Here is a 23,913-nt window from a genome sequence, read left to right as displayed (position 1 = left end):
CATTGAAGTAGAAACAAACCTCCGACATCCCTAAGGTAGGTCAATGGTATGTGGCTCCAACTTGAAGTTTCTTTACTGTCGTTAAGTCTTTTTATCCAGGAAACTTTAAGGGCTTCGTTGATTATTTCGAAATCAGGCATATCCAATCCACCTTTTTCTTTCGGGACGATCATAGTCTTTTGTTTTATTTTAACTTTCTTGTTCCACACAAATTGGGTAATTGCTTGATTTACCATTTTGACAAATTTCGAAGGAAAGGTGAGCACCGATGTGTTATATACAAGTTTAGAGATTGCGAGCGATTTTAGAATCGTTATACGGCCATATAATGTGAGGTTTCTAGGATACCATAAGTTGAGAAGGCTTTTCATTGTGTTCAGCTTTTGTTCGAAGTTTTTCTTGTAAGCAACTTCATCATCATATGAAAAGTGAATACCTAATGCGAGTATTGAATTGGAAGGCCAAGCTATTCCGAGGGGTTCCGTTGTATTACTTCTGTTCGCACCTAACCACAATCCTTCAGTTTTGCTTTTATTAATCTCTAGACCTGAGCATTCCTGAAAGTTTGACAATAGTTGGAACAAGTTTGTTGCAGATTTTAAGTCAGAAACAAAGACAGTTGTGTCATCGGCATATTGAGAAAGCTTGAATTCTTTGTTATGTACATTAATTCCTTGAATGGATTTGTCAGTTCTGATAGCATTAGCTAGAATTTCAGCACATAAAACAAATAAAATCTCCGAGAGTGGACAGCCTTGACGAACGCCCCTCTCAGGTTTGAAAAATTCAGACGCATATCCGTTGTTTATGAAGCAACTGGAGCAATCCGTATAAAAGGTTTTTATCCACTTTTGAATGCATGGACCGAAGTTAAAAGCTTGTAGGGTTTTATGAAGAAAATTCCAGTCGACAGTGTCAAAGGCTTTCTTAAAATCAATGAATATAGCCAGCCCAGGGATGTCTTCTAATTCAGTTACCTTCATGATATCCATAATAAGCCTAATGTTTTGACCAATATAACGGTCTTTGACGTAACCGGTCTGATCATCATTGATTATTTTGGGAAGAACTTTTGAAATCCTATGAGCTATGGCTTTAGTTGCGATTTTGTAGTCAACATTAAGTAGTGTTAGCGGTCTCCAGTTTTCAAGATATGATTTATCTTTACGTTTTTTTGGTATAACTTTGATAATTCCTTGCTTTTGTGTTATATTTAAGTGTTGATGTTCGAAGCCGTAATTTAAACTTTGTACCAACTCTTCACCCAGCATCGGCCAGAAGTGTAGATAAAACTCTACTGAAAGTCCGTCGCTTCCAGGGCATTTACCCTTGGCGCACTGCTCTAAAATGTGAAGGCATTCTTCGTTAGTAAGTGGGTGTTCTAGCTCATTTTTTCCAGTTTCATCTAGCTTAACAAGATTAGGATCCTCAAAGAATAGTTTGTACTTCGAATTGTTGCACGGCGCTGCAGTATAGAGATTTTTATAGAACATCTTTCCTTGTTCTAGAATTTCCTTCGGAGAAGTGATTTCTCTATCGTCATTTGTTTTCAATTTTGAAATATGTGTCTTGCAGTGCTGTCTTTTCTCTAAATTCAAGAAATACTTAGTGTTTTTTTCGCCTTGTTCATGCCAGCGTGTTCTACTTCTTATTATTGCGCCTTTTGTTCGATACTCCGCAAGCACATTAAGTTCAGCTCTAAGACGATAAAGTTTTAAAATGTTTTCTTTTGATCGCTTCAACTTATCGTGATTGCTACATCTTCCTTTCTAGTTCTTGCCCACAGCTATTCGTTTGTGATGACATTTAGCCAGAGAATGCCGAATATCTAGCGAAGCTTTTATTCTTATTATATACAGTAGAAAATATAACTTAATGAACTGCGTTTGTGAGAATTGTAGGATGCCTAATATCTATGATCACTTGTACGACTTATCTTGAAATCTTCTGAAATATCATCCCAGATTGATGTTTTAAATTGACAATTCATGATCAAATCATGCAATTTAATTTATCAACCACTCAGTGATTTTAAAATCATGTCAAGTTACTTTTACATTAATTTAGGTAAACAAGATATACATTTCCGGTTTTGTAAGAGCTCAGTTTTGGTCTCAGCCCTTCTCCAGTAGCTGAATGGATTCAAGTTATCTATAAGCTTAGTTAAGATGACAAAGAATAAGAGACCCTGTTACCTGTTAACTTTCTCTTTTGTAACTAGGTGATAAAGCCTACACAGATCGCCTTCATTCCTCTCTATCTGCTGCTGCTTCTCTTACATCAGTTTAAGATTTCCAGCCCATTTCGTTTCTTTCTTTCTGTAGTCTTTTAAAAGATTCTAGCTACTGCCCACTTTCAACAATTACTTTTTGACGATGTGCTTGAGACATTCTTACTCAGTTGATATGTTCATTTCTTTCTATGAAAGTACGTAGGGGATCAACCAAAATTACCGCCTCAGGACCATAATGCTGCGTAATAAAGAACACATTTACAGACAGAAACTGCATTATTATTTTAATTTCATTTTATTTCATGTTTAAATTTTATTTTATTTTTTTAATTTAAATTTTAATTATTTCCATTCTATTTTATACTATTTTGTTTTTAATGCCATTCTTTATTTAATTTAACTACAGTTGTCGTTTAAGATAACAAATTTTACGAGAATAAAAGTGGGCCTTCAAATGAACGTCAGATTAACTTGGTTCCAATATTTAAAAGGTTATATTTTTTCTTATACATTGCTAGAGCGTATACTTTGAGGATGCGTTATACAGCCTATCTGCCCGGAACACAATCTTCTGATAACATATTTACACAAACCAATTCTTAAGAAGTGCCTTAAAATAGAACATCTGAACTTCTTTTTTTTATTTAAACATTAAGGTGGTAAATAAGCGTAAAGCTAAGTGAAACTGTAGGCGATTGTGTTATTGCCGAGTTAAAATTAACAAAATTTAAGTACGTGGGTATTATAGTCGGCGGCCATCCATTTCAAACAGCTGTCATTGTCTGTGACGACGGGGTGCCAAGGTAAGGCACGGCACAGTAAGCAAAAACAAAAGTTAACTACATGCAAATAAACTGTTTTCGACTGAATCAGGTAAATGAGATGCTAAAACACGACAGTAATTGGCTAAGTTCCTTGAGAGTTTTCAACAGTGGTGCTGTCGACCTTCACTGACATTGATGTCTGTGTTACCCTGGATTGCAGGCGAAGCTAGTCTGATTCTGCTATAGCTTCGAGAACAACATGATTTATTGGATCTTAGCGGTTGTTATGATCCTTTCGCCATTAGCGCTTACTGTGGTTGGCAATGGTAATGCAAAGTGAAAGTACTCCGGCGCACTGTCATCAACAACGCGTTTAATGCAGATTTTTCATTTAGGTTTAGCTACTAACATTGTTATGTTTTGGCTTTATTTCAGAGCCTGGTATTACTTGTGGTGATTATGTCATGATAGTGTCTTTTGAGAAGAACAGATTCCCGTCTTTAAATGCGAGTCGACTGCACTTGCTTAACCCTTCATGTCTAGCCACGGAAACCTCTACGCATTTATATGTCAACACCTCTTTAAACGGCTGTGGAACATCGTTCGTGGAAACAGGAGACGTTCTTGTTTTCTCGAATGTAGTTCGACAAGATGCTTCGCCACAACAAAGCTCTGCCAACGATGGCTCTGTCTTGATTACTCGAGAGCATGATTTTAAACTTCCGTTTCACTGCAGCTATTCAAGAAAGAAACTTCTCAGTTTGTACTTCGTTTCTGTGGGAAGAATAGATATACCCGGTGCAGGTATGAAGAATCTTTTGAATTTCCTTTGCAGCGTAATATGCATCACTTTTCTCAGCCTTGAAAGTTACTATTCAGACCATAACTAATAGATAATCTACAGTTGATTTTTTTAGTTTTGATTTTGCTTTTTATATTATTCAAATGACTAACATATTTGTAACATTTGTCACGCTAATTTTCAGAAGGACTCGGTAACATTACCTTCAAGTTCGATGTCTACAGAAGTCCATCATATGCAACGCCCTACACCGACGAGGAATATCCCGTGGAAGTGATTCTCAATGATTACACGTATTTTGAGTACAGCGTGGAGTCCGATGCTCAGGACCTGGTGATAATGGCTGAGAACTGTAGGACCACAAAAGGAGAGATTTTTTATTCAACACCGTATAGCACGGTTATAGAAAATGGGTAGGTATAAAATGGGTAAAAGTAACACATTTACCGGTAACCAACTAGATTACTATAAACCACTTTGTGTGTCATTTTCAGGTGTGTAACAAATTAAGGAGTTTTATAAACGACAACGATGGCGCATATCCAACGATTCTTCGACATTTTTCGATTGGGATGTTATTTTACACGTGGAAACGAAATTACTTCGTTTGATCACAGCCAACATTTCTTGTCTTGCGCTTGTAATGCAAATGCACTTTTTGGTAGTGGTAACAGTTACAAAAGAATAAGCCATCAGTTTTTTGAGTATTCTTTTAATTAGCATTTTTAATTTTAAATTGACAGATGTCCACGGGATACAACACTGGTATACGACTACAACGACACAAGGAGCTATCAACGATTCAAACTAAGAGCACGCTGGTTCTTCAACGACCATGATACGTTTTACATGCACTGTGAACTGCTGGCCTGTCACGTAAACTCTAATTCCAGGTTAGTTGTCATTGCTATCATTAGTTTGTTTAGTGGATATAAGCCAGCTTTGAATGCCTATCAGAGTGATCACAGTAGTCTTTGAATAGCTGGACTACGGTTGAGTTAAACTAAGCCTCGATGGGACAGAGGCACTAAAATATCCAGTCAGTATCCCAGGCCTACCGAAAAATATTTTAAGGCGTTTTTTCGAAGTACTTGTATGACTTGCAATCTGTAACTGAATTCAAGGTGCCTCCAAGAATGTTTTGATGAGAAAAAGAGAGCGAGAAGAGAGGTGGGAGAGGAAAGTAGCACATTGAACTCCTATATCATCAAACGAGGCCCCTTTGTAATCAAAGAAAAGACGAAGGAATTTATTGGAGGTAAATGACTGAAATGTTGGTTGATAAGTCGGTTAGTGTATAGATGAGTTTTTTGGTTGATTGACTGTTTATCTAGTAGGACTATGATTAGTAGGAGTATGATTATAATTTGTTGGTTGTTTGGTTGGTCAATCGTTTGCTAAATTGTTTAGCTGATTGGTTTGGTTCTTTTAAAATTTAATCTGTTGGTTGTACTGCTTCAGGTTGGCTAGTGGGTTGGTTGTTTCCAACTGGTTGGTTAGTTGATGGATTGACAGGTAGGTAAGTAGGTAGGTAGGTAGGTAGGTAGGTAGGTAGGTAGGTAGGTAGGTAGGTAGGTAGGTAGGTAGGTAGGTAGGTAGGTAGGTAGGTAGGTAGGTAGGTAGGTAGGTAGAAAAGTAGGTAAATAGGTAGGTAAGTAGGTAGGTAGGTAGGTAGGTAGGTAGGTAGGTGTAGGAAGGTAGGTAGGTAGGTAGGTAGGTAGGTAGGTAGGTAGGTAGGTAGGTAGGTAGGTAGGTAGGTAGGTAGGTAGGTAGGTACGTACGTACGTAGGAAGGTAGAAAAGTAGGTAAATAGGTAGGTAAGTTGGTAGGTAGGTAGGTAGATAGATAAGTAGGTAGGTAGGTAGGTAGGTAGGTAGGTAGGTAGGTAGGTAGGTAGGTAGGTAGGTAGGTAGGTAGGTAGGTAGGTAGGTAGGTAGGTAGGTAGGTAGGTAGGTAGGTAGGCAGGCAGGTTGATATAGGTAAGTTGGTTGGTTGATTTAACATGATGTTCGCTGGTAAGAAATAACGGCTACACGTATCTTGAAACACTACCTTTTTTTTTTCTTCAATCATTTCAGCGACAGATACCAGTGCTGTAATTTTCATAACGGACATAGCACTTTCTATCATCACGACTGGTGCAATGGTCTTTTGCCTGCTGGAGAGAATCTGAAAGGAACTGCAAACAGCACCACCCGTCACGCGAAGGTGCCAGACGTTTACTCCACTGTAAAAGCAATCAAATGAAGAATTGAAATTCATCCGATGAATGAGATAATTAGCTACTCAACAAAAGACTTGCTCGTTATAGATATTATCATATCTTCGCATTCAATACTCCTCGCCAGGAATAAACGAAAACACTCATTTATTAATTTTTACATCGATGTTTTTTTTGCTGCATTTTCCCTATGTTTTCTCCTCAAGTAAAGAGGATTTAACAACTGGAAACATGACCCGAACTGACAAACAAACTATGTTCTGACATTCTCACCAACAGCTGACAAATGATCTGATTTGTATTGGGGGGAGGGGTCGTGTTTACTAACTCACTCACTTATCGCTGTCGCGCCGGCTGTCGCAAAGTACGGTAAGGGGATCATGTTTTGACTTTTTTTATGCATTTTGCAAGCAGTTTCGTTTTCCACAGTATTATTTTTTATCCATAAACACGCATAGCGTAGAATGCCTATTGTTCTCGGGACATTTACTTACAGTTGGAAAAAGTGTATAGGACTGTCACGACGCTTCTTAATATTCATAGATCCTCCGAACGAGCTGTTTTCATTGGTTGCTATGAACGCGCGACAATACTCATTACCTCATGATGAGGCGGTAAACTAAACAATGAACTCGCCGCCTATTGTTTCTTTCTTTGTTTCGATGAACTCAACACGCTATTGTTATTTAAATACCAAAACAAGTCACCGCACAAGTGTGTTTTTTGTTCGTTTCGCAAAAGTCAAACATCCACGCATTAACTCATTTTCGCGCAATAGATTCGTATTTGCTTTAAGGAGGTTCGTTGTGTCGAATATGTAACACTAAAAATAAAACTAGTATATGAGCTCATATACAATGGACAACAAAATATGGAAAAATACTTCAGAGAACAGAATTAAACACTTGGCATCAGGATTTCTGGGAAAGACAAAATGAAAAATTCAGAAACTATTCTAAAGCTAGCGAACATCTCAAATAATTTTGGTTAATTATTTTCATCAAGATTTCAATACAGCTAGGTTATTTGTTAAATCCCAATCTTATTGTTTTCAAATATTATAATTAGGACATTAAATTTACCCTAACGTTAATAAATAATAGTGGAGCGATTTTTCTTAAGTGGCGAAAGTAATTCACATTTGCATTGATTTTACTTTCGAAAGCTTGCATGATTGGTTTAGAAAACTTTCGCCACTTTCTCGACTTATAGAAATTAAAACCCTAACCAACCAAAACTCGATCGCGTATGTTTTCTTGTGCATCGTGCAGGCGACATGTATTTGATCCGAGTTTTAATTGGTTCACTGGATTTACCGTTTCCTTTGTGATTGGCCAGAGTGATTACCTTGGTTTTAGTTTTACGACATTTAATTGAAAATCGCTCGATAACAATATCACTGATTAATTTGTGACCACTTGTTTAAAGATGACAGGTTAAAAAAAAAACTGATTAACATCTTTGCCGTGTGGGAGTACAGGAAGGACAATAGGCAGCTGATGACATTATTAAAATAACCGGCACGCATACATGCATGCACAGGCGATGACGCTTTACAATGATCCCAGAAATTGCATTTTTCTTATTCATTTTAATTTTTATTTGCCTTGACTACAAAACGAACCTCCAATACATTACAAACCTACAGTATGATAAGATAAATACATTAAATCATTATGGACTTCGTCATTTAGCAACAGAAAGGCCCAGGATTGATTTCCACCTTTAGTCGATACTGAAGATTGTGTGACATTTCCGTATTGAAATGGTCTGAAATGTAATGAAGTCAACACCGCTTACTAGAATCACTTACATGCATTTATGCAACTTATCAAACAAAACATTTTAGATCAGCTAAATCAGCAATAGGGTAGAAGTTCTTTCTGAATTCTGGCTTCTTGTACAAATAGGAATACGGATACCGTCACTGTGTTATTTTTAATGGCTTGAGATAAATACCCGAATAAATATTATCAAAAGCAGTAAAAGGGAGGAGGCGAGTCGCGAAAGGAAAAGAAAAGAAAATTAACTTAAAGTTAAATATTATCGACAACAATGCACGTCAAAGCAAACAAAGATTTTAGATAGCTCACCTTTGCAATCTAATCAAGATACTGCTGCCATCGGTCTCCCTTTTGGAAAGGTTTCAAAAGTTATGACACTAACCGGCCTTCACTCGTCAAATTCAACATCAGTCAACTTAGTCTGCCATCACGTATGCCGAATTCGAATACACGTACAACGGTAAAAAAGTTCTTTAAGCAAGCTCACGATTATCCAGTACATCATTCTCCCCTGACCCCAAAACTCCGTTTAACTGTACGTTAGAAATCAAACGCGTTTTGCCGATGGATGCTCTTAAAGTTGATTCATACTCATACTCATGACAATCAAAGATGGCGTACCGAAACTGAGTAAACAACAAAGTGCCTAGTTCCCAGTGCTACTCGGTTGGAGTAATCGTAACAAGACCCGTCCACGGGCGACAACATATAGGCGTCACCGCCTAATGAGTTAAAACATTATGGCTTTATGCGGTAGGCTACTCCGCAACTGTGTCCAACCATAGCAAAAACTTCGTTTTAAGAATGGGGTCTCAACAGGCATTGCTTACTTATTTCCTTTTTCTCAAAGATCATGTTCTGTGCTGATGCCCTCCTTCCGTTTTTCGTTTTGCTGTATTTTTTTTTTAAGTAGTACATAAAGACGGCGAACTTCCGTTTAACTTTCAGTATGTTAGCCTTCGAAATTTTTTTGATACCATAAACCCATTTTGGAATGTTGGGACTGAGTGCGCTAGTAGCTGAATGGGAAAAGTGGTTTAGAACATTACCTTAATGCTAATATGAAGTTTATAATTGGAACAATAACTCAAATTTCTGTAAAAATATCCAAATGTTGTACTAAATAGAAAGTCGTTATTGCACTTAGCAACGGACATATATGTTCACTTATGTTAGCAACAGAGTGATAATGATTTGAAGAATCTTTTCGGGTGAATTGAACTTCAACTAAAATAGTTGATGCTTTTCGGATTTGCTATACGTAATCTACACTATGTTTACTGTATTGCAATGAAAATATCATTATCAAACATCTGTCTCAAAATGTCACCACAATTCTCACCGGTCTTATTCAAACACACTTGCCACTTAAACTAAAATTGCCACGGAACACGTCTGCCGTTATCTCTCTCCGACGTTATGACTGAGCAAGAACACTCCCCACTCCCCATAGAATCCTGTTGCATACGATATTTTTCCTGCTGTGCCTCGTGCAGAAGCCCCTCCTGCGGCAGAAAATTTTCGTGCCTCGCAGAAAATCTTGTGGTATTTTAGTTTTGTTCTTAATTTCTTTTCTTCTTTTCGTACACGGTATAATAATAATAATAATAATAATAATAATAATAATAATAATAATAATGATAATAATAATAAATAATATTTTAAGAGGAGGCCTCCAGTCACCTAGGGGGTGGTTTTCAGGAGGGTTCTCTGAGAAAATAAATGTTAAACATTAAAATACATTAAAATCTAAAATACAATAAAAAGACAAAACCTATGTTGTATGCTAACTAAGATTAAAAACTAGGACAAGAATTAAACTACTACTAACTAAGGTTAAAAATGGGAAAAAAAAAGTATTAAAATCCAAAAGGAAGTACAAATGTCACAGATCTAAAATATAAAATAACTATCTACTGTCCTAAAAAAAACTATAAGTTAATTCTCCACGTGTTCGCCCTCATCCCGTTAATGTCTGGCCTCTTCGTTTGTAAGTAATTCCTGTTCTCCCCGCTCTAGCCATGTACACGATGATGGATGTACACGATGGTGTACATAACAATATTGTTAAGGCTGATATCAAAATTTAGTCTTTATCGAAAGACATTTTAACACTATTAAATTGAATTTGGGAATGCAAAAAGCAGGACTGGTAAAGTCTGCGTTCGAGCCTAGTGTCCCATCAGGTCGGAGCTTATCCCGGCTTCCGTAGCATGAAGCGTTTTGCAGTATTTCCACTCCCCTTGGAAGGGATGTTAGTCTATCGCAGGGTTACTCACAGCATAAACGATACCCATTTGAACACTTGGGTGGAGAGAGGCACTATGAGAGTGTTTTGCCCAAGAACACAACGCAGAGCCTCGGCCAGGGCTTTTACCCGGACCGCTCAATCCGGGAGTGCAGCCCATTAACCATTAGGCCGCCTCGCCTTCCAAATGGTAACTATCTACACAACTATCCAACGGTAACTCTATCACCAAATGGAAACTTAAAATTATAAAAATACACTAAAAAGGGTTGGGCAGGTTCTTAGAACAAGACGATATCTTAATATTCCTCAACTTTCAATTTTATTTTTAATAATATTTATTTTTACGCTTTACCGCTTACAACTCCTGGGCCATTTTTTATATTCAGTTAGGATATAATTTATATGAGGACCAATTATGACAAAGACGACTACAATTCAGTATTTAGGAGTAAATAAAAGATCTCAAAATATTCTTGGATTATTGTTGTTATCGTGGTTGGTTTTGGTGGTGGCGGTGGCGGCGGTGGTAGCGGTTGCGGTTGTGGCGCTGGAAGGCGAAAACAATAGAATTATGGTTGCTAGGCTGGTTGTGGCGTTGGCGGTGGTGGCGTTTTTGTTGTTTCAAGGTAAAACAAATTCTCCTTCGATACAGAACCACATAAACTGCTCTTGATTGAAGAGTTTCAACTTGCCAAAGTAGGATCCCTGATGGGTATATATTGAGAAAATAAATAAAACGTTAGAAATTGTATCGAAAAGCGGAGGAGACCATACGTGATCTTACTTGTTTTATGTCACCGAGAAAACACTTTGCAATGACAAGCTTTCTAGAAGTTATTTGACGTGGCTAAATATCAATTTGTTATCAGTGGAATAGACAAAGTTAAAGTTTGCTTTATAAGAAAACCTCGAACAGGAATTTCAGTTGCCGCTCACCTTCTTTTCTATGTATTTATTTAAAAGATAATTACTAAGCCTTACATCATTATTGGATATATTGCAGGCAGCTGAGGTCGCAGGCCGAAGCGCCTGTAATATATCCAATAGTGCTGTTAGCCGAAGTAATTATCTATTATAATTATTAACCTTCCTGAAACCCTATTTTCCTCTTTCTGCATATCACATCGACGATTTCAGTCGCTTCCAAACTGATGTTTTGGTTCATGGCTGCAATATTCGATATATAATTACTGACCCACATAAATCCTATTGTTCTCTCTCTGCTATTTATGGCATTGATTTAACTGTACCTTAGGCAGAACAGACTGAAAAGGTCTCAAACGGGGGTCGCTGTATGACAAGTGATACGTTTCTACAAAAAAAGAAAGCCACATTTTTAAAATCTTTAAGTAGAGGAAAATTGTGCAACCTAAGTGACCTGGCAGCATACGTGTGACGTGCCACTGCCGTGTATGCAACGTCTGTTTTGCAGTTTTTTTTAATACGGTACTATAATGTAAAGAACCTATTTTATTCAGTGAAACAGTCACAACTATTGACACTCTTGTGACAACTCAACTCATGTAGGGGGTGCGTCGGGACATTATTGACTCTCGTTTCAATTATATTAAAAAGCAGCAGTCAGTCTGGTTTTGTAAAGTATCTTTTGTTCATTTTGAAGTTTCTACCGTTTTTGCTGTCAGTTTTACACAGCAATCTACCCCTCCACCCTCCCACACTCACAAGCACACACACACACACACACACACACACAATCTTCCGACAGATTTTGACTATACTCACCTCCTGCTGCCAAATTGCAAATTTGTGGTAGGTGTTTGCAAGGCAAATCGATTGTTCCCCTGAACATAGGTTTCCCGTTGTGGATCAATTCGTACTGACATGTTGACGAGAAAACGTCCACAGCTATTATAAAAAAATACAGAATTTATACTATCTGTTATACCGCTTTACTCCGGCTCATTTGTATATTTTTTAAGGTTTTGCTTTTGTTTTATTACAGAAAAAAAGATAAGCGAAATAAGAGGATAGCCAAAACTTCTAATATTTTTCCACTTTTTTTATTCCAAAAATTGGTATTAAAGATGAATTCCAGTCCGTACTGCGCAATCTCGGCTGCAATGTTTATCGGAGCCCAACACGAAGGAATGTTTACAAGCAAAACTAAAAATTCCGCGACAAACTTACCTTTTTCTTCATTATTAACGCCAGATATCCTTGCAGAACAAAAAATAACGAGTAGAGGAACCTTGACGCTATTTCAAACCGACGTTTCAGCTCATTGGAAACTCTTGAAGTAAACGAACTGTAATGGCGGACTAAAAAACTTCATGTATGCTGTCACCAAAGTGTAACGTTTCAACGAATTCAAAACAAAAACGAAAACAAACCCCGAGTGTGCGCAGTACGGACTGGAAATCATCTTTAAGCCTATTGCAAACATCGGTCGATAATTCTGAGTGCATTTTAACGTGAACTCGCCTCAATTGAAACAGAAATAAATAAAATTAAAATTAAATGAATTAAGTCGACACAAACAAATTAATTGAGGCACTTTTAAAAAGTAAAGAGACTTGATTCTGGCTTAAAATTGTTTTTTGTTGTTGTTGTTGTTGTTGTTGTTGTTGTTGTTGTTGTTGTTTTTTTTTTTTTTTTTTTTTTTTAAATTAAGGCAGCCAGTAGTCAAAGATACTCAATCTCTCTTTGCATTTAGGCTTCCTGTGGAAACTTGGTAGTATTTCATTTGGAAATTTTACTGGAATTCGTCAAGGTTTATTTGTGCTGTAAGTTACAAAAACTAAAGATACAATATATAAATTAATTACAGTAACTGGTCATCCAAATAATTTTAAAGCTACGGGAATGAAATACATTAACTTAAAGCTAAACTGGTTGGATGACCTCCAATTCATAAACTCAATAAGATTTATAACTTCAAAACAATTTTAAGCTATACCCGTCTCAGACCGATATTACTGGAAAACGTTTATAAATAACAAGAAATTGGCCTCCTCAGCGCTCATGATTTTGCTTGCCCAAAATTTTCTGATTTGAAGAAGAAATTATGTTCTTTCAAAGTAAATAAGTCCTTTTGACAAAACCGTGAACCAAAAAGCCTTGTGAGTCTTTAAAAATTGGCCAAATTTGGGTCTCCTTTTAGTCATGATTTTTAAAATTTCGTCACATGTTTGCTTTATATAATTAGCTGAAAAATGCAAAGACGAGGAACAATTAGTTTTTAAATGGCCATCGTTATTTTCAGATGTATCAGCCTCTTAATATACCACTATCCCATTTTAGTCTAATTTCAGATTATTTTGGGCCTCGGGAAGAAAAAAATCGTTAACAAAACAATAATTATTTTTGTAACTTGTGCTAGCAGGGCTCCATGCTAGCCGAGTATGACGGAGCTCCATTTTCTTGCTAATTCTTGGTCTAGCTGGTAATAAAGCGGAGCTGCTTTTAAGAAGTAACAGCCCTTTTGGTTTGTGATAACCTGTGCGGCAGGCGCAAAAAGGTGAGAAGGGGAGTGGAATGATACATAATGAAACGGAAACTGTAAATTGCACGAGCTGGAGACGTTGCGGGCCTAAAGGGAACTGGGATCTGCATATTTTCTCACAGTGAAAATGGGATATGGATTACTGGGACCGGGAATCACAAACAAAAAATTGGAAATGGGATAGTGATATGGGCAAAAAATATGCTGGGAAATGGGGTTTGAGCAGCCTTTAGGCGGAAAATGGGATTGATACCTGCTAAAGTGGTCCTTTGAGAGACAGATTTCCATTACAAGATGTAAATTTGGCATTTGGCATTTGTAATTGTTTTATCCCCCGGGTCCCAGCCTGAAAAGTAGAGAGAAGCGTTGCGTGCCGTTACAAATAACGGTCCAGACCTACCAGGTGTTATCGTGACCGTAGCATTTACAGATTGACCAGGCATCAGCACGGGCCATGGAGTAACTTTGTACTTGAAGTCTTCGTCTGGCGGTCCTGAAAAAAAACAGAACATTTATATTCTACTATAACTTCTTTTATGGTGAATTGTGTTTAATATATATAAGGAAGGCCACTATTTGGTTTAATTAATTGATTTATTCATTCATTTATTCATTCATTCATATATTCATTAATTAATAAATAAATTGATTGATTGATTGATTGATTGATTATTTAATTAATTAATTAGTTAATTACGTGCGTACTTATCATGCCAGGAAGGAAGTTTTGAAAAATAAAATAAAGAATAAGAATATATTATTCTTACCGCAGTATTTCGCATATTTGACTGTTATTCCAATGGACAGCATCACACAGACTGAGAGGTGGATAATAATCAGGCGGTGAGCGTTCAATACCATGTTTTGCAATTAGGATGCCTAATAATAACCAGACACATTCTTGATCAACCACAAGGCAGAATATCAAACTAAATAAAGACTGAAAAACGTTTACACTATCCGCGCTACATGCTAATCGTATATTGGAGCCTGAGTGGCAAATGAGAACACTTCCTCATTCCAAGCAAAAAAAGCAGGCTTCGAGTCAGTCACAATTTTTAATTTAAACTTCTTAAAGCAAATAAAAATATCTTATTCTAGTTTTTTTTTTTTTCCAAGAACAAGAATGGAACAAACTATTGGTAAAATTTGTGTCTGTAAAATCTGTTCCCTCTTTTAAACGTCTACTTAGGTTTATATATTTCACTTTTTTAATGTGTAAATACTTAAACTATTTTGTTTTCCTTTTTCCTTATAGTTGGCGCGATGTCCTTTAGATTAAATGTAACTGGGAATGTACCACGAAACACTTAGTTGCTCAAGGCCGAACCTTGACCGAAGCCGTGAAGGCAAGTTTATTTCAGTAACGATGTACTTTTCAAGTTAAGGTAATTTAAAAATACTTAAAAATATCACTAAATAATTAATTTATCAAATCTAGCCTATGATCTAAAGTGAAATTAAAAATGAAAGAAAAGTTAACAGAAAAAGAATTAAAGCTCGCAAAATGCCTTCTTTAACAGATAAATTTTCAGCTGTTTCTATTTAAGAAATAGAAAACATGTTCCGTGTTTCTATCGAGTTATAGAAACACGAGTGGAAGTTTGGGAGAATGAGAAATGCTGTGGGAACACGAGTCGATAGACGAGTGTTTCCACAGCTTTTTCGAGTTCTCCCAAACTTTCACGAGTGTTTCTATAACTCGATAGAAACACGGAAAACATGTTTTCTATTTCTTTTAGAAAACAGCACAAAGAAAATAACGCACATCAAAGTAATATTTAGCGCTTTATTTAACATCAAAACGTAGATTCTCTTCACCTCGCGGTTTTACGTCATGAACAGTAATCAACCAATCATAGTACGGGAGTCGATGAACAGAAATAAATCAACTGTTCAACATTTGCTTCAAGGCTAAAATTCACCGTTGTTTGGCCAAACAAACAAAGAAAACAGGCCCCAAAGTTAACGTAATTATGAGAAATAACTAAGTCGATGGTTTAACTGAAGTCCAGCACTGGAAGGAGTCAAGAATTGTGGTTTTATTCTGTTTTATTTCGCTTCATCGAACTAACCGAATGGTTTGACGACCGACGATCGAGCGACTCGAACCTTGGAGGTGAAAGTGAATTATTTTTCTGTTAAAAGAAGTTTGACTCGGCATTCTGGACGAATATCTTGTCCAGTTGAGGAGCTGTGAATAGTTCTGAAGTGCTGCAAAGCCTAGAATGGAGTGAAGTTGCGCCAATTCATATACTTCTTTAAAAGGTCAGCCGCTTCGATAATTTCTTTCACAGACTATTTTTGAATGTGTAGCGGGCTCTGTAAACATCTTACTCGCTTGTTTTAAAATGTGCAAATATTTGTTTAGTCTTAACCTGGTTTTTGTCAGCTGTGACATTAAAATTTGGCACAATTATTAGTTGTTATTTTTGCATTGCTTATTTTAGCGCCGTGAATATTGATTGCCGTGTCTACGACAACCGTCTGTGTCTCCATCGAGTTATAGAAACACAATTTTTAACCAATCAGCGCACGTATTTACTTTGTGCTATTTTCTAATTAACAATTAGATTATGAGCTCGAGATTTCTATCGTGTGATAGTTGATGAGGGCTTCGCCCTCATCAACTATCACACATAGAAATCGAGAGCGAATAATCTAATTGTTTTAATATAAATCTACTAGACGTTCAAAACTTAACAACAAGACAGGCTCTCGTTTTTATTGAATAATGATGTAAATGAGTCACACAACACGCGGATAATTGACAACTGCACCACATTGCATTGGCTTCTGTGTGCGCGTTTGCATTTCATTCACGATTTATTGAAACCGTTATATGCCCGAAACTGAAGGAAAAGCCAAGTTTTTTTATTGTAAAATGACGATTAAAAGATGTACTGACGTACAAGGGCCCTTGGAAGTCAAGTTTTTTTAAAATTCGAAAACGTAAAAGATTAAAAAAAGTTAAGCGAGTTGTTCGCAAGGAAGAAACCACATTGCACTGTTTAGCTTCTGTGTGCGCCTTTGCATTTCATTCACGATTTATTTAAACCGTCGTTTGCTAGAAATTGAACTAAAAGCCGGATTTTCATTGTAAAATGACAATTTAAAGCTAGACTGACTTACAAAAGCCCTTTGGGAGTCAAGTTGTTTTAAATGTAGGAAACGTGAACGATAAGAAATTTATGAAAAGTTGAACGAGTCGCCCGCAACCTTGAATTCGCTTTCAATTTTGTTGTTTTATTTAAGTCTTTATATTGATGCATAAAAAAAAAACTTGCAGGTCGAATCTGTTAAGCCTTTCTTTTACTGCTCCTCGATGTGACGATGAAACTGTGTTAGTTTGCAAAGACATTTTAAACTTTATTTCCACAAAATGTGTCGGTGAAACGCATCTCTAAATGTTATAAAATTATAGATTCGCCCGCTTTTAAAAGCGTAAATGAATATTAATTGCTTTTCTTACTGTGGAAAATCTTCATTTCATATTTCGGTACAGTCTTTATCTTCTCCAACTTCGCCTGGAATAGTAAATAATCCAAGTCCTTCTTTACGGTCAATTTAAAAGCGAAAAAGCGGCGACCATTCTGTTGACAACCGCACGCTGTTTCGCTACTCACCTTCTACAACAGAATAGATAGTGAGTAGCGTAGCCAATCAGAGAACAGCATTCGTGATAGAACGCTAGTAGATTTATACTAAAAGGTAGTTAGTGAGTAACGGAGCCTTGTATCTGGTGGCAACGAAATCCACAGGAGAAGCGCACCGTAGGAAAGAGCTCCATAGCAGTAGGAGCGCAGATAATAAGACGAAACAGCTTGCTGCATGCTGGACGACGATTTTATATTACGCATGGAAACATACATGTTTATAAGACAGTAATATATGACGGCGCTTATCTATGTAGAGCCCTATTAGTTACGTTTCAGCGTGAAGCACATTAAGTCAAACGGCGAAGCGAGAGGAGCTACACATTTTATCAGCAAAAGTCAGCCAAAACTTGTACTTTCCAAGTGAATTTTTTCTTTAGAAAACAAAACATATTCTTCAAACAAGTCACGATATGCACGTAAAAAAGGATTAAGCTAGTTAACGTCTTTGACAAGACAGACACGATAAAGAAAAGAAAGCTGACCTTGTTTGGTACCAGGAGTCTAAACAGTGAATAAGCAGAAGTTTATGCATAGATGTTTTGAAATCAAAGCATATTCTTCAAAACAAGTCACGAATTCAGTGATATGCATGAGTAAAAGCATAAAGGTCAACGTCTTCGAAAAGCCAGACACGATAAAGAGAATAGCTTACCTTGTTTGAAAGCAGAAGTTTAGGTAGTCGATAGATCTAAGTCAAGAATGGAGCGTCCAAGTCTTCCCTGGCTTCCTTAAACTATTTATATTTTTTATACATCGAAACCGAAAGTAGTCAATTCATGACATGACGTCAGACAAATAGAGTACCACATCGATATTTGTGCATGCTTTCACTTGCGCTATAAATACACTTACAATTTTGGTAGTAAGGACGTACAAGGAATGAATCAAGCACTAAATATCAAATAAGTGTTCAATAGTGTTCTTGGAGTGAATATTCACACTGATGAAGGGGTTTCCCCGAAACAACTGTTTCTATACAGCATTTAATGCACTCCAATAACATTATTGAACACTTTAATATTGATAACTATTTTGAGTGCTACGCAGCAACAACTCTTTTTTGTGGCTGTTGAATATCAAACAAGGTTTACGGTGACAGCATTTCCTTTGATATTGCGCTCACGAAGTTGTGTTAAAACGCAACACACCTTATTACCCTGGCATTGTCACAATATCAGTTAGGGGAAAAATAGATAAAGACTTCCTTTTTTTTTTTAAAATTGAATAACTACTGATCTTTCTCCCCAGTCTTATGTTCTTTCCAGCGAGTTAAGGTAAGCATATATTTCACGTTATTTTTACAAAGTCCTATGGTAGGCATTGTAAGGAAGAACGGTACAAGGCCAAACAAAATCTACTTGTACGCTGTAATCCAAAAATGATAAATGACTGATGCTTTAGTAGAATGATTATTCTAGGAAATTGAATAAGACGAACCGATCGCAATTCAGCGCTGTTCAAAACCTCGACCTCATCAAGATGTTTCGCACATATAACTTGCAAAAAGAGAATCAAAGAAATCAAGTGTTTTGGCTCCTATAATTATACATATGAAGATAAGATGGTGGTTTATCGATTAAGGATTTATATCGTAGCAATTTTCCTGAAGTTATTTGACCGAGGCATAGCGCCCAGTTGTGCATACCAAAAGTGTTGATTTGTACTACTTTCCTTTTTGGTCACTTTTATGTTTTGACGAGCTTATCCGTATTTTTGCGATTCAGTACGTGAGTGAGTTTAAGTTATCGATAATGGAACTGATTTATATTTTTCAGTCTGTCGAAGGCCATCGCATCCCCATTTTGAAATTTATTCTTTAAGCTAGTTTTACTATTATGCCGTCGTAAAGAAAACGGAAAGAGGAGAAGGACTGTTGAGTAAACCGGTGTGGCAAGTTTAAAAATATATGTACATTTACTATATACCGTTATTGTGAGCTGTCGAGCAACCGGTTTTACATACAGAAGTACGAAGCTAAAGTAACCCCCCCCCCCCCCCCCCCCCCCCTCACACACCTCACAACCCCCAAAAAGCCCTGTCACACAGAAATAAATCACTGTACTAAAGCACAAAAAATACTTAACTTTACAACTTTATACGTAATATCGAAAACTGCTGGTCGTGAATCGAAACTAAGAGGTTTGTTGTACATGCCTGACTCAGACTCGGCTCATTAAGTTACGTAAAACTCAACCACAACAAATTACCCAGGCATTGTCACAATATCAGTTATGTATGAGATAGTCATAGACTTCCTGGTTTGGATATGCATTAAAAACTGATCTTTCTTCTTGGCGGCCTTACGCACTTTCCAAGCTAAGATAAGCATAAGGTAAGCTAAGGTAAGCATATTGCTCTCTCTATCTTATTACGACCAGACCTATCTTAGGTAATCCTTTGTTAATTGGGCAGGATGTAGTTTTAGATACATTTCCAGTCATCTCAGCCACCTTACCTGAATTTGCCAATAAGAGCTCAAAAACAGCTCTGTCCGATGTGTGTAATGTTGAATCATCCCCTTTATTAAAACTTCAAACGGCGAGGAAAGATGAGCTACACATTGTATCGGAAAAAGCGAAAATCAGCTCACAACTTGTATTTTTTCAAGTAAATGTTGTATTTTGAAGAACTTGACATATTCAACGAAACAAATCGCAAGTTTAGTGATAAGATTAAAATAATTTAAATCACGATAGTCCAATTCCAAGTCAAAGGGTAACAAAAAGGCCACTTTGTGAATAATACTAGATATTCGTAAGGTATTCAGAGTGTTAAAGCCATAACATTTCACCAAGGGCATCTATGAAACTTTCGGGAAACGAAACCATTAGCGGCACTCTTTTTGAGGGCATTGTGTGAAGAATCACTTTCTATGCTCATCATATTGTTCCTATAATTGACGAATAATATAGAAAAAAAATGAGAATGGAAAATATCGCTTCATTTTCCAAAATAACTAATTCTCAAAAAAATTCCAAAATAATCAAGACATTCTCAACTTCCTATTTATTTAGTTTTGAGAAAATGGGGCACACTTTATTAACCGCACGGTAATCGACTTAGCGCAGTTCTTAACTCGTTTGTGGATTTATTTTCATTTTGTTGGTGACCAGACCCGTAATCCCTCGGCCAGATTTTTATTCACGCAACATCTGATGTTCACTCGCCAAACGTTATCAGTAAATCATTGACCTACTGATAATTTCACTAATATTTTACTCTTTATTTAGTGTGGCAAATATTGCCTTGTCGTGTTATGAAGAGATAATTTTAAATAAAGGTCATAACATCATTCAGGAAATGTGTCGACGTAGCCATTATTCGGTGGCTACGTGGAAACAGCTTCAGTTGCAGGGTATTTTGCAGTTTAGCCTCTCGATCTAACAGTAATTTTCTGAATATTTATTTTCTATTTTGTATGTGTGGAATAAATTTCTCTTCCTTTGTCATTCAAGCGAGTTCAGAAATTTGCAATGCAAACAAGAACGTCTCATAACTTGTATAGATAACATCATTGGTGGGGAAATTACCACTGTGCTAAAGATAGCTGTGGATAACTTAAATCTCGGATTATGTCACTTGCGCAACTATTTTTCCAGCCCCTCACTCATCGCGCAGAGCATTTAATAAAACCTTTTTTTTTTGGTTTCTTGAGAGACCGATATAAGCGCACTGAAGATGTAAATGGCTGACATCCGAATCCTTTGCCGGAAAACCCATCCGCCCTTACACAGTTCACAAACGCAAGACTGCGATCATTGTGAAGAGCGGTACCGTTCCACGTCTGAGTATATAAGCATCGAAAGGGGCGTTCGCTTGCCACTAAAATACGAATAGTTTTGAAATAACATACACATTGCCCTTCGAATCAGTCAATATTTGCTTGATTAAGCGCGGTCACCGTTTTACGTTAACATTTGGGAATCTTGTTTTATATTTTGATAAATCACATCACATCACATCTCCTTATATCACATCACATCATATCGTATTATTTTATAATTTATTTATTTATTTTTCTCCACCACTTTAGATTAAATTGGCTTTTCTTAAGTGTCCAGAAAACTCTCTACTTGTCTCCCTCCAAAAGTATATATTGGAAAATTCAGAGCGAGGTATTTAACAGTTAAATTAACATAATAGACTACTATAATGATTGAAGCTTTTCCTCTGCAGATGGAGAAAGCATCTTCAGCCCAGCGTTTGTTGTATGTTGGTCTGACGCAGTTCATATTAGTTTGGTGGTTGGCTGCGTCTGGTTTGTGTTGTTTGGAAGATGTTCACCCAGGGAAATGTACTTGCAAGCAATTTGGCCACACCCGGATCACTGTTAAGTGTCAAGGAATTAAGCAAGTACCACGTGATTTACCATCCAACACGGCCGCGCTGTAAGTGCAACATATAAAAATATACTCTACAGTTTCGTGATATTTCTCCGAGCTTTACATGGGCGAGTAAAAACGCAATGAATGAGTAAAATTTCTTAGTATATATTTACATATTTTATATTTAGGGGGTTGGCTCTATATGAGGATTGGGTTCCTCCCTGCCGACACCCTTTTGCAATATTATTATTATTTTTCTCTTTTTAATTGCAATAAAGTTGTTATAAATAAATAAATATAAATAAAATAAATACAAAACCGTTGAATAGGGGATTTATATTCGATTTCCTTTTTTCTTCAATTATTTTTAAGCTTCACGACACCCTTATATAATGAGCATTTCCTTGACCGTATACCTGTAAAGTAACGATCCTCGCTAGCAATGGGGGTCGTTACTAGGTCTAAACTGAGCGGAAAGATTGTTACAAACACTAGATAACCGACAATCTAGTCAACATACCATTGCAATAAAATATTCTTATGATATTAAAACATCGCACTTCCGTTGCGTGACACAGGTTGCACGTGCTTTTGGTTTCCCGGCCGCCGGGTACCTTGACACTTCCTAAAACTACATACTAACTTCCTATCTGGGTAAATATATGCATAATATAGCATATACAACGTATTTTAGTTTATTTTTATCATGAATTACGTATTGTATGAATTTTTATACTCCCTTTTTGGCTATAGATTATTAATTTACCATTACATGAAGAGCCGAAAACGGTCTAATCTCTTCTGGTGTTGCCATGGTTTTCTTTCAGAAATCTTTCTGGAAACAGATTGAGCTCGATCCATGAAGACGCCTTTAGGAATCTGACATTACTTAGTTTAATGTAAGTTAGTTACTTTAGGGACGGACCATTATTTTTTTTGGAGGGGGGGGGGGATGGAAAATATTGAAAAAAATTGTTTGCAGGGCCTGGAAAGACAAAATAAATTGTTTGCAAACACGATATGTATAACAAAAAATAGTAAGAATTTCGAAAAAAAATGTTTGCAGAGGTGCATAAACTAAAAAAAAAAGTTTGCAGAGGAAAATGTTTCATCCCCCCCCCTCCAAGAAAATAATGGTCCGTCCCTTAACTCTAATTCGTCTCGACAACATTCTGTAGTTGTTGTTTTTTTTTGCGTAGGAAATCGAAAAATCTCGAGGAAAATTCGTGATTAACCCTTAGACGTTCAAGGAAAAAGAGGGGTTGATGTCAACCCCTTGAAGTTTTTTCGTAATTTTGAATATGGAGGTTAACTTTATGGAGATTTACTTTAACATTCAGTAGCTTTTCATTCGTCTCTTTTTCTTTAAAATGATTTTTGAAGTTGCTATGGCAAAGTCAAAATTTCAAGCAGGATCGGCCAAAAATCGTATTTTTGGACAAAATTCCTCATTTTACTTTTTTTGGACAAATTTCCTTACTTTATATTCCATTAGCATTCCGCATTGATTTTGTATCAACTTTCGTCATCGTATACTTTTGAAGAAAATAGTGAAAATAGTGGATCCAAAATGGCGGCACTAATGACGTCAGACGCGTGTCTCTTAATCCATTTCACGCGTCTTACATGTCTTCATGTATCGACTGTGACGACTTCTACTCTTAATTGGTAAAAATAATATATTACTCATTCTCTTGAGTTTTCCTCAACCTCGAAACCAAGTTACAACTTCATAAATTTACTACAATAGAGGTTGCTTTGAATGTTAAGGCTACCACTTTTGGCGGCTACAATTGAAATTATTTATAACTTCGCGGTTTATTTGATTTTATAGAGATCTGCGTACACTATCACCATTATGATAGTGCATGTTACTAACAGACCCCAGCAGTATCTTTCTCCCACAGTTGAGGATGTTGAATGCACTATTTTGTTTTGGAAAAAGCATACCTTTCTTAACATTTTTGGTCATTTTTGGGGTGTTAAATTAGGCTTATTCCATCGATATATAATTGATGGCTTGCACTAGTTATAAAATATATAGGTATGGCATTTCTATGAACATAATTTCCTTTTGTTCTCGCTAGGTAGCCAGCCAATCACCAACAATGCTTCTTGGCGAGTTTTTAGAACAAAAATAATACATAAATATTTTAATTTTTGTTATTTCTCCTTTATATTATTTATTTACTTATATATTTTAGTTAGTTAGTTAGTTAGTTAGTTAGTTAGTTAGTTAGTTAGTTAGTTAGTTAGTTAGTTAGTTAGTTAGTTAGTTAGTTAGTTAGTTAGTTAGTTAGTTAGTTAGTTAGTTAGTTAGTTAGTTAGTTAGTTAGTTAGTTGGTTGGTTGGTTGGTTGGTTGGTTGGTTGGTTGGTTGGTTGGTTGGTTGGTTGGTTGGTTGGTTGGTTG

The 23,913-nt window shown here is 36.5% G+C and overlaps 3 protein-coding genes across 4 annotated transcripts; 2 read left to right on the top strand and 1 right to left on the bottom strand.

Annotated features, from left to right (window-relative positions):
- Positions 1–2,830: 2,830 nt before the first annotated feature.
- LOC144643219 (ZP domain-containing protein-like) lies at positions 2,831–7,699 on the top strand. Of its 2 annotated transcripts, XM_078502413.1 has the most exons (6): positions 2,844–3,323; positions 3,433–3,801; positions 3,984–4,212; positions 4,543–4,692; positions 4,924–5,057; positions 5,878–7,699. In XM_078502413.1, the coding sequence occupies exons 1-6, from the start codon at positions 3,257–3,259 to the stop codon at positions 5,970–5,972; spliced, it is 1,044 nt and encodes a 347-aa protein (XP_078358539.1). In that variant the 5' UTR covers positions 2,844–3,256; the 3' UTR covers positions 5,973–7,699. The 2 variants fall into 2 exon arrangements, with proteins under 2 accessions (XP_078358548.1, XP_078358539.1); XM_078502422.1 differs by lacking the exon at positions 4,924–5,057 and having other exon boundaries at positions 2,831–3,323.
- Positions 7,700–9,966: 2,267 nt separating this feature from the next.
- Positions 9,967–17,956, bottom strand: LOC144643921 (uncharacterized). Its single transcript, XM_078503322.1, has 6 exons — positions 17,830–17,956; positions 14,286–14,397; positions 13,919–14,011; positions 11,799–11,921; positions 11,306–11,367; positions 9,967–10,760 (listed from the first exon to the last, which is right to left on the bottom strand). The coding sequence occupies exons 2-6, from the start codon at positions 14,377–14,379 to the stop codon at positions 10,677–10,679; spliced, it is 456 nt and encodes a 151-aa protein (XP_078359448.1). The 5' UTR covers positions 14,380–14,397; positions 17,830–17,956; the 3' UTR covers positions 9,967–10,676.
- Positions 17,957–18,363: 407 nt separating this feature from the next.
- On the top strand, positions 18,364–22,418 carry LOC144644059 (leucine-rich repeat-containing protein 3B-like). The gene is made up of 3 exons (XM_078503471.1): positions 18,364–18,451; positions 21,354–21,565; positions 22,330–22,418. Exons 2-3 carry the CDS (start codon positions 21,354–21,356, stop codon positions 22,403–22,405), a joined length of 288 nt encoding a protein of 95 aa, XP_078359597.1. The 5' UTR covers positions 18,364–18,451; the 3' UTR covers positions 22,406–22,418.
- Positions 22,419–23,913: the final 1,495 nt, after the last annotated feature.

This window comes from Oculina patagonica, chromosome 1 (assembly GCF_052425735.1).
Source record: "Oculina patagonica isolate OP01 chromosome 1, crgOcupat, whole genome shotgun sequence".
In the NCBI taxonomy this organism is placed as follows: Eukaryota; Metazoa; Cnidaria; class Anthozoa; order Scleractinia; family Oculinidae; genus Oculina; species Oculina patagonica.
Note: the sequence above shows the minus strand (reverse complement) of the source record. Positions and strands in the feature narration are given on the sequence as shown.

Bases quoted from the DNA above. Each gene is read 5' to 3' on its own strand.
- LOC144644059 (XM_078503471.1), top strand. From the start codon at position 21,354: ATGGAGAAAGCATCTTCAGCCCAGCGTTTGTTGTATGTTGGTCTGACG. The intron at 21,566-22,329 runs GTAAGTGCAACA...GTTTTCTTTCAG, and splicing joins CCATCCAACACGGCCGCGCT to AAATCTTTCTGGAAACAGAT.
- LOC144643921 (XM_078503322.1), bottom strand. From the start codon at position 14,379: ATGGTATTGAACGCTCACCGCCTGATTATTATCCACCTCTCAGTCTGT. The intron at 11,922-13,918 runs GTAGGTCTGGAC...TTTTTATAATAG, and splicing joins TACGGTCACGATAACACCTG to CTGTGGACGTTTTCTCGTCA. The intron at 11,368-11,798 runs GTGAGTATAGTC...CTTTTTTTGTAG, and splicing joins TTGCAATTTGGCAGCAGGAG to AAACGTATCACTTGTCATAC.
- LOC144643219 (XM_078502413.1), top strand. From the start codon at position 3,257: ATGATTTATTGGATCTTAGCGGTTGTTATGATCCTTTCGCCATTAGCG. The intron at 4,213-4,542 runs GTAGGTATAAAA...TTAAATTGACAG, and splicing joins AGCACGGTTATAGAAAATGG to ATGTCCACGGGATACAACAC. The intron at 4,693-4,923 runs GTTAGTTGTCAT...ACTGAATTCAAG, and splicing joins CACGTAAACTCTAATTCCAG to GTGCCTCCAAGAATGTTTTG.